At 46.8% G+C, this 10239-nt stretch overlaps 1 protein-coding gene across 1 annotated transcript in view; it reads left to right on the forward strand.

The window, feature by feature from the left end:
- LOC309816154 (uncharacterized protein) overlaps positions 1-5570 on the forward strand; it is a gene marked incomplete at both ends in the record, with an annotated part of 59342 nt that extends 53772 nt beyond the window's left edge. Inside the window, one exon of the mRNA XM_082646811.1 lies at positions 5554-5570. Coding sequence (XP_082502937.1) covers positions 5554-5570 — 17 coding nt within the window. The remainder of the gene's footprint in view (positions 1-5553) is intronic.
- Between the last annotated feature and the right edge of the window lie 4669 nt (positions 5571-10239).

The raw sequence follows: 10239 nt of genomic DNA on the forward strand, positions 1-10239 counted from the left end.
TTAACTCAGGTCTTCTCTTCAAACTCCATCTTTCCTTCTTAACCTTCATTTGGCTTCTTCCCTTACCCTCCAGCTGTGGACTGAGGCCACAGAGCAAGATGGGTCACTAGTGTCCTCCATCCCCTGGCGACTGTGGTTCACATCAGTGGAGTACCAAAGGCAATAACCAAGTAACAGACACAAGAGTGTATGAAGAAGAAGAGATTCTGATAAGGCTTTCTGTGACAGTGTGGGCCAAGTCGACTCTATATGGCCGGTATCACGTGAATTATGAGCAGCCTTAGGGGAGAAGTTCTCAGAAGGCAGAGCCTGGCTCTCTAGAGGCTCTGCGTGCTCACAGCCCACTCCAAGACCTCAGTTACAGCTTCGGCCCCCAATATCCCTCCCTCTGCCTGCTCACAGTTTTTGAAGTCTTCTTTCCTCCACATTTCTCTTGAGACGTGGAGGAGGAAGATGAGCTTCAGGCCAGCTCAGACTCCCCTGGGATCCCAGCAGGATGCCTATCTAATATTAACCTCCCACCTTCTAGGAAGCTCCTAAGATCTTCACATTTGGGGCAGTTCTCATTTCAGCTGTGCTTCAAATTGCTGGCTGGAGACGGCCTGTTGGAAGGTGGCTAAAAGCAAGTAGCAATCCTTCGGGCAGCCTGGCCCTTCTCGACTCTCAGACACCTTCAGGGATATTCTAGGAAATGTTGTTTGTTCTAGAGAAGGGAGGGAAACAATCCAATTGTCCAATAATGCTTGAATGGAAAATAAATGATGCTATATGCATGTGATGAAATAATATCAAACAGTCAAAAATCAAAGACCTAGATCTATATGGATTCACATGGATAAATCTTGAAAACATAATATTGATTGAAAGAAAATAAGATAAAGAACGTTAGATTGTGATAACAGGTATGTAAGTATTTAAATATTTAAATCAATTCAACATATTGCTTCTATATATATAGATGCAAGAAAATAAGCTTTATCCAAAGAACACACTATTTACATTTAATATGCTCATTTATCTAGGAGACCCAAAAGAACCCACAGATAAACTAGCAGGAACTAATAAGACGGTTCAACAAGGCACACACATACAAGATCAATAAATTTTAAAAGTCAATCAGGCTCCTCTACACTGGCGATAACAAATTAGAAACTGTAAAAGAAAATAAGAAAAAAAGAAGATCTAAAAATAGTCACAAGAGCCATATAAATTATTTAGAGCTAAGCATACGTAGAAGGCAATATAACTAACAAACTGAGTACGAACAGTTAAACTCCGCCCAACCCAGGGTTAGGAAAAGACTGTTGTTACTTTATGAGAACAGACCCTCTTCTTAAGGAGCAGATCAGTAAGTGAGAGTGAATCAAAGAAACACAGCATTTGAAAAGTCAGCTAGTCCAAGCCTCTTGATCGCACATACAGAAGCTGAAGCCCAGATAGGTTGAGTTACTTGCTAAAGGGCCCAATGTCCTGACTCAAGGACTAGCATTTTTCACTCAGTCGCAAGACACAATCAAATGCAGTACCTTGGAGAGAGATGGGGAAAAAATGAAGAAATCAATTATATAGTTCCTCATCTTTAAGTACAGAAATAGCTGTGACAAAATTACACGTATTGAGGGAAAATTGAAGTGCAGAGTTTAAAATGTCAATAATCCACAGGGAAACTGGAGACCATTTAAAATATTCATATTAAATCTCTCTAGAAAAGACATTAAAAGATGTCCAATCAAAATGTGAATTTTATAATAGACATGGTATGATACAATTTATAATAGATATGGTAGGAACCTTTCCCTTTCACGGGAAAGCATCGGCTGGGAAAAAGGAATTGTTCTTGAAAATGGGGCCTGTGCTACTGCAGACACTGTGCTCACCCTAGGTCCATCGAATGCACTGATGTCAGCACTGAGGTCACAGAATTCCGCTGTGCGCCTGGCAACCCTGCAAACATAACAGCCCTGGTGAGCACTAGGCAGTACTGCTGGTTCACTAAGTGGTACAAGTTTTTCAGCCATTTAGGAGACTTGACTATTTTTGTTTGTATTGAATCATTTCAACGGATTGCCCAAGAGCCAAGAAGGGCCAACCTGTAGGGAAGAGGAGGAGTTGGACATCTCTTGAGGCATCTTCTAAGGGAGACTTCTAGTTGGTACGATGGAACGGCGACAAAAGAGGAAACATCTGGAAAATGAAGAGTCCCAGGAAACTGCCGAGAACGGAGGAGGTATGTGGGGGGCAACTTGTCTGGGGCACATGGGTTTCTGCCAAACTGAAGCTTCTCTAGGAAGCGGGGGACTGAGAACGTGTCACCTGTGAAGCAGGGAGCGAGAGACCTTGTCTCACTGATGCTGCCGTATCTATCTGGAGGGCCCCTGTGGTGTGAGACGGCACAGAACGGCCAGATGCCCCCTGGGAGTTGGGAGGTCAGCTCCGCTGGTCTGAGGACTCTCTCCTGGGGTAGCCGGGCCTGGAGCTTTGTCGGACTCACAGCAGGCTGCATCCTGCTTGCACAGACCTAGAGGTGCAGCTTTTCTCAGTCCCCGATTTCTCTCTTATTCTCTTGGATCTTTCCCTGGGGTCATGAGGTGGGGGATGTGAAGGATGCAAGGATGCTGAGAGAGACCCATGAGTTGCTTGGCCTCTTTTACCAAAGTGGAAAGAGAAGCCCCATGAGTTGAAGGCCCTGTTGAAAAATATCTTGACAAGTGGAATGCACTTTGAAAGAAGATTGTTTGTCTAGGGATGGTGTCATATTGAAAGCAAGGAGGATTTATTCCTTCAACAGGAAGAATTTCCCAAAGGAGATCAAGGGAAGGGAAGGGTTTTCCAGAGACTGAGACCACGTGAGCGGGGGTGAGAAATGGCCTCAGGGTCCTGCGGGGAGCTCTGAGAGCCACGGGCCACGTGGTGCCTGCGTGCATTAAATGTAGGCGAGTAGCTTGCCCTGGGAGAGGGGTGGTCACCCCAGAGCTCCAGCTAGAGGCCTCTGCCCCAGATTAGAGCCCAGTAGCTCCTACCAGGCCCAGGGCCCTGGAGACTGTAGGATGGGCCCTGGGAATGGAGCTCTAGACAGCAGGCAGATTTCCAGGCAGTGGCTGGGACAGGCTGGGGAAGGCAATGACTGCCCCTGACCATTCAGAATATTTTGCTCTATGTTCCTGTGTGTGTGTGGGTGTGTGAGTGTGTGTGTGTGTGTGTGTGTGTGTGTGTGTGTGTGTGGTAGTGCAGAGAAGAGCGAGATGAATGGGGTTAGAGTGCTTACCAGATATAAAGTCTGCGTGGTAAAGTTCTTGTCACCCTGCCTGGACCTGGCTGACACTCGGTGTACGTAAGAGTGTATACAGAATTCTTGTTAGGGGTGTTTTATGAGACAGTAACTCATACACCCATGTACACTCTGATGCAGCAAAAATATCACACACCCCACATTTAACTTCCTTAGTAAACCACACACAGCACATGGAGGTATATACACGGATCCCTCCTGTACTACGTTCTCATACAACCCACCTGTATCACAATCCTCTCCTCCAACACCAAACGCTGGAGATGAGATATGTATATAGACACACACACTATATATATAGGACACACACACACACTCACACTATATATATATATATATATATATATATATATATATATATATATATATATATATATATATATATATGTATCTCCACAACTCTCGCACAAACACAGCTAACTTCAGCCATCGCTAAATACCTCTGTAAGAACCAGTCACGTGTCATACACACCACACTTGTAACACATTCTTGAGTAATGCCAGACCCGCTTTGTACAAACCACAGTAAACCACAGTCTCAGTAACCCATGTCAGGATTGCCAGAGAAAATATGGGCTATCCAGTTCAATTTGAATTCCAGATAAACAACAAGTAATTTTTCAGTATCAGTATGTCCCAAATATTGTATGGGCCATACTTACACTAAAACTAAGTAAGAACAAATACTGCATGGGAATACTTACACTAAAAAATTATTCTGGGTTTATCTGAAACTGAAATTTAACTGGGTGCCTTGTATTCTTGTTCGCTAAGTCTGGCAACCCTTATATACTTACCACCAGCTGATGTATTATATATTTATTGTAGTTTTGTTTAGTGTGTGTCTTCCCCTACTAGAATGTGCAGCGTTACCAAAGACTACAACAATGGAAGAGTGCCGGATACACAGGAGTAGCTGCTTACTGAATCTTGGTGAATGAATGAATGAACACGCACCATAAATACAAGCCACACCATGTAATGAGGAAACGTTACATGTCCCAGAATTCCTGACTTGTGAACAGAAACCATGCACACAAAGGCCACAGACACAGATAGACACGTCTGCACTGTGCTCCCCATGCCAACCCCACACTTACCACAGACTTAACTGATACACATCACTCACTCTTCCCACACACTCACAGTCACCACCGAGGCCTACATTACCAACTAGACAGTGAGAGAATAAGTATTGATTGGAATTAAATCCTGGAGGATCCACTGGGAACCACACTCTCAACTGTGTGTATTCACTGCACCTGACACGTGTCACACACTCAGTAAATATTTGTGGACAGAGGACTGATGAACCCTCCCTGAGCCTTTCATTCCTCCCTCAGGAATCTCGAAGTCACAAGAGGATCCCCCTCGGCTTGGATCCACTGTGGTGGCCCAAGGCTGCAGCCCAGGGGCAGTGGAGGTCTCCTCTGCCCCTAAATACTTCTTCTGTACTTCTACTCCGCGCAAGCTCAGCTACGCTGGTAAGGGCGCGGGGCTCCTCAGTTGAGGGGGTGCTTGGCTGTGAGGCAGGAGGCACACAGATCCCAGGGAGGCTGAGAGGAAATCCAGGGTCATCAGAGGTGATGAGGGCTCTGTGGAGGAGCCTGTGCAGGATGGCTGAGCTGTTCCGAGGGCGTGGATGCCAGCTGAGTCTGGGGGGGCGGTGTGAATACTGCTACTACCATGGTGGGGAAGTCAAGGAGCAGGGTCCGGAAATGTCTGGGCTTGAGGTGGAGGGAAGAGGGACCAGATTAAGCATCTTCAGAGGAAAATGTAGGCTTTGTCTTTGCCTTTGCTTCCAGAGAAGGACAGAGTTCTGCATCATACACCTCCAGACTGAGAGCAGGACCATCCAGCTCAGGTCCACACAGCTCACACATACATCTGCCCTCCAGGCACAGCCCTTCTCAGAGCACACATAAACCCCAAGCACCACAGCCCCATTCCACATGTAATGCACCACCGATATTACCAAAATCACACTCCTTGTCATACACGCATCCAGCCGCATCCCTCACATACCACAGCCCTCACCACCATACTCCACACCCCTGTATACAGACACCGCTCCAGTATCCCCCCCACGCACATGAAAAGCCCACAGATGACACCAGATACACCGCTCCATCCTACGGCCAACAGACACCAAGCTCACGACATAGCTACGTCATGCAAATGTCCCTCTCTCGTCTACCACACCTGCTCCCTCAGCTTCCGGCACGGCCCATGCATGTTATTACGGTTTTAATTTCCTTTTTCAGCAATGCGGAGATTTTGAGACACTGACTGGCCTACAGCACCCCTAGCCCAGGTTCAGGAAGAAGGGGAGACCGCTCCCCCATCACACTGTGTCTCCTCCTCACTCTCTTCACCCTGTAAGGACTATCTGCACCCAGACAAAGAGGAAAGGGGCATGAAAATATACTACATGCAGGTACAAGTGAACAAGGGTGTCGCTGTCTCCTGGAAGACAAAGAAACCCTTGGAGTTGCCTGAAAAGCAGCTGACGATAGAAGAAGTGACCCTTCCTGAGGATGCGTGCACAGTAGGCACTTGCCCCTCTGATGTGTTCACCGAAAGCCTCCTGTCTGACAGTGAGCCCACTGGGGAGGAGAAAGAGTATGAGGAAAGGGCAGAGCCAGGCAGCCCATCAGGGTCACCTGCCGTCGAGGAGAGACCCAGCGCCAAGACACCGGACTGGATGGTGACCATGGAGAACGGCTTCAGGTGCATGGCCTGCTGCCGGGTCTTCCCCACCTTGGAGATCCTCCAGCAGCACGTGAAGGGCGGCGTCCTGCAGGGCTTCAGCTGCCGTGTCTTTCATCTCAACATGGCCCAGTGGATGGGCAATGTGGAATCCGAGAGCACACCTGAGGAGGAGGAGGAGGAGGAGGAAGAGAAGCAAGAAGAAAAGGAGAATGAGGGAGAGCAGCCCACGGGGGAAGGCCCCAGCCCAAAGAGACCCCGCAGGCAGGATCTTTTCTCTCCTTTGAGTTCCAAACAGCAACTGAGATTCATGGGACAGAAGATCCTGGAGGACGGTGTGGCCGTCCCTTGGAAGAGGTAAGGCTTGAGGCTGGCAGTCTTCTGAGCCTATGTCACGAGGGCCCAGAGGAGTCTAAGGGAAGGGGCCGCACACATGTGCTGGTTTACCTAATGGCTCTGCAGTTGCATCAAATGGGACACACCCAGCACTAACAAAGGCATTGACCTCTGTTGACGTAAACAAGAAGGTGGAGCCTTTTCCTAGGAGTTTTCTCAGGGTCTGCACGATGGACCTCAACTCTTAGAGGACGTACTGCCAGCAGCTCCTTCTCGGCAGAGAGAGCCAGGAGTGGTCTCAAGAGAGGACAGGGGCCCTTGCAGGACCAGAACTTTGAGGTCTGAGAGCCTTGGGCCTGAGCCGAGATCTCACCCGGACCACTGGACCTAGCCTTCTGTGACAAAGGGGAATATGAAAGAGAGTCACGTGGAAATGAGGTCCCCCGAGATATGGAAATGTTCCAGAACCTTCGTTGCGTGGTAGTTGATCTGGAGCCAAGCTCACTGTGGTGTGTGTGGCTCTGAGCATTAAGGCAATGCTGGAGGGTAACCCTGACCAGCAGAGCTTGGAGTGCTTCTTGTCTCTTCCTGGCCTACCTCATTTGTTTTATCCCTTCCAGGGAGAAGAAAGGACCCTCGGGAGAGTAGCAGACAGAATGCCGTGGTCTGAAGGAGGATGAAGGGACCGGCACTCAGTCTAACATCATATGACAATAGAAGCGTCCTATGCAATAAAGGGCATTTTCCAAACCTTTCCTGGAGCTTTTATTTAAGGACATTTTTCTATCTATGCATCTATCTGTCATCTACATCTGTATCTTTCAAGGTTTGTGAACAAGCTTTCACATAAGCACTAGAGACGTCCGCCAGCATTTTCCAGAAGAGGCCTGCAAATTGCTGGGGACTCCTCACAAATAGGGAACGGCCACAACCCCTGCCACACAGACTATGCGCGTGGCCCTCCTGACGTACTCCCACTCTCTCTCTGAATTTCCCAACGTCTGAGATGAGGGTGCTGGCTGGAGGCAATGATCACGTGCAGGCTGAATCTTCTCCAGATTCTGATTCTCTTCCTGGGCATATCGTCCTCAAGCACAGTCTCCATGTCCCTGGCCACACTGATCTCTCTCCTTCAGTCCTTCCCTCCCTCCCTCCCCTGCCTCCCAGTGCAGAGAATACTTTTTTGCATTTGAGACGACATTTATTTTTGGTTCACAGAATTCTCACCTGTTCTACTGTGGCCTCCGTTGTGAACATTCCAAAGCTGAGACTTTTCTGTTTTTCTCCCTCATTTCTGCTGAGTCTTTACCTTCCTAATGCAGTGAACTCACAGTGCCTAGCTGACTGGATGGGGAAAAAGATCCAGGGAGCAAAGAGAAATAATAAAAGAATATATCAGTTAATTTTTCATAGTGTTATCCAACTACATATTTTTAAAATTTTGGAATAATATTAGGAATCTTCTCTTTATAAAAAACTGAATTATCGGGCTTCCCTGGTGGAGCAGTGGTTAAGAATATGCCTGCGAATGCACGGGACATGGGTTCGAGCCCTGGTCTGGGAAGATCCCACGTGCCACGGAGTAACTAAGCCCGCGCGCCACAACTACTGAGCCTGCGCTCTAGAGCCTGTGCCACATCTACCGAGCCCACGTGCCACAACTACGGAAGCCTGCGTGCCTAGAGCCCATGATCCGGAACAAGAGAAGCCACTGCAATGAGAAGCCCGTGCACCACAGCCAAGAGGAGCCCCCGCTCACTGCAACTAGAGAACGCCCGCTAGCAGCAACAAAGACCCAATGCAGCCCCAAATAAATTAATTAATTTTAAAAAATTGAATTAGTTTCAAGGGTACAATGTATAAAAGTACAATAAAAGCCCCCCTTCATAACCCCCCAACCCCACTCTCAAGATGGAATAGATATGCTGTGATACAATTTATAGTCGTAGTACTACTCCTCCTCCCACCACATCCGAAATCCTCTGAGCCAGGTGCAGCAGCTTCCTTTCACAATGCTAGGACCCGCCACAAGACACATGATAATCCCTTTGGACATTTCAAGGAGCGGCACCAAGGGAACAGTACCGGGGAAATGCCACTGACAGCTCAGAATATCCATGGCATTTCTAGAGCCTCGGCACTGCTCTTGCTCTGGGAATGAAGGTCCAAAAAGCACATCGGAGAATGTTCATAGTTGTAAACAAGCTCCACCTTTGAAACACGATCTACATAGAACCACATATACAAGCCTACACGATGGATGAAGCCAAGGTCTCCTCCATGATTTCCCTTCTGACCACCTTATTGTCTCCTCAACCATAAAAGGTGAACTTGAAACTCAGGACCTTGCCTTGTCACCAGAAACATCCAAGCTTGGATCAGTCTTTCTAAGACCAGATACTTGCTCTCTGAACTATTAGAGACTTGTCACATACACACAGGTAGAACAGGATTATTTCTATCTACCTGGGGACATGGAGTCTTTCACATTGCTCCTGATAAAACTCTCACAACAGCAAAACTTTACCTACAAAGGGTTCAAGCTATGACACTCCCAATTTCCACAAACCTCCTCAGCTCTTGTGAGTCACATGCAGCCAATTCCAGGAATTGGAAACATGGTTGTGAGGATGAAACTGACTTTGGGGCTCCCCTTGGATATGGTCTTCCAGACTTACCAAAAGGCCATTAAGAGGAAGGTTTACCCCACCTCAGGGAAACCCGAGGCAGTACTTGCAGTCAAGGGCTGGCCATGGCTTCTGAGCTACATCCAAAAAGAATTTCATACTGTACCTGGATCTGCTGAAGCCATTTCTGACTGTCCGAGAGCCAGCATGTACCGCTCCTCAACTGCCTCCATTGTGGATCATCAGTAGGGCTGTCAGATTTAGTACATAAAAATACAGGATACCCAGTTAACCTTGAACTTCACATGAATAATAAGTCATTATTTTTAGTATAAGTAGATCCTATGAACTATTTGGGGCATACTTATCTTCAAAATGTACTCGTTGTTTTTCAAACATTCATATTTAACTAAACAGCCTATATTTTATCTGTCCACCCTACTCAGCAGAAATGATGGAGGCTCATAGAGATCCAGGAGACGCCTCAGCGCCTCCTCAGCTTTTATTTCTACGTCCTGGACAGCGAGCACGAACCTTCCACTCCGTCATTGGCTAGAATGGAGGATATTCTCTGTTTTAGAGATTTTTCTACTTGTCATTGTTATTATCTTCCTTATTTTAAAGAGATGTTTATTTTTCCCCAAACTTAATAGCTCATCCAAAAGTATTTCAAAGTTCATTAGACAAGGGAAAAACAACATGGTTCTGAAAAGTGAAGGAAACCGCCTGGTGTTTAGTAAAGAAGTAGTAGGGAGATTGAAATAGCCAAACTTAATAAGCAGATCTCTCCAAGGGTATTTTCAGAGCTTGATACCCTCCCACACCCTGAAAATATTATTACATCAAGAATGTAGAACTGCTAACCAAATGTAAGGCTCCCATATGATTCTATCAAACTGAGGATGCTTCTTTACTAAGCAGTGAGCACACTTGCTGCCCCAGGGACCTTGGCAGTTGCAACGTAGGGCTCTTCCCTTTGGGATGGAAACAGCAAGTTTTCCTGTGGTCTACACGCTGGCCCCAAAAATACTACACTCCCAATACTTGTCAACTTTAAGTATTTTCCTACATATCTCCATTTTTCTGTTACTATTTGGGCTATATCCTAGACTTGACACTACATAAATTGCATTCAAGAAGCTATTTTTAAAAGTTGGTAGGAAACCTTAAATCTATGGCTTGCAGTCCCTGGCTTACTTTCATCCAGGTGCATAAGGGTTTTCAAAAGTAGTCAGGTTAGTTACCCCGTATCACAGCCCCACGCTTGTGTCACAGATA

The sequence above is a fragment of the Mesoplodon mirus genome, assembly GCF_964341445.2.
Source record: "Mesoplodon mirus genome assembly, contig: SUPER_14_unloc_4, whole genome shotgun sequence".
NCBI classification, from domain to species: Eukaryota; Metazoa; Chordata; class Mammalia; order Artiodactyla; family Ziphiidae; genus Mesoplodon; species Mesoplodon mirus.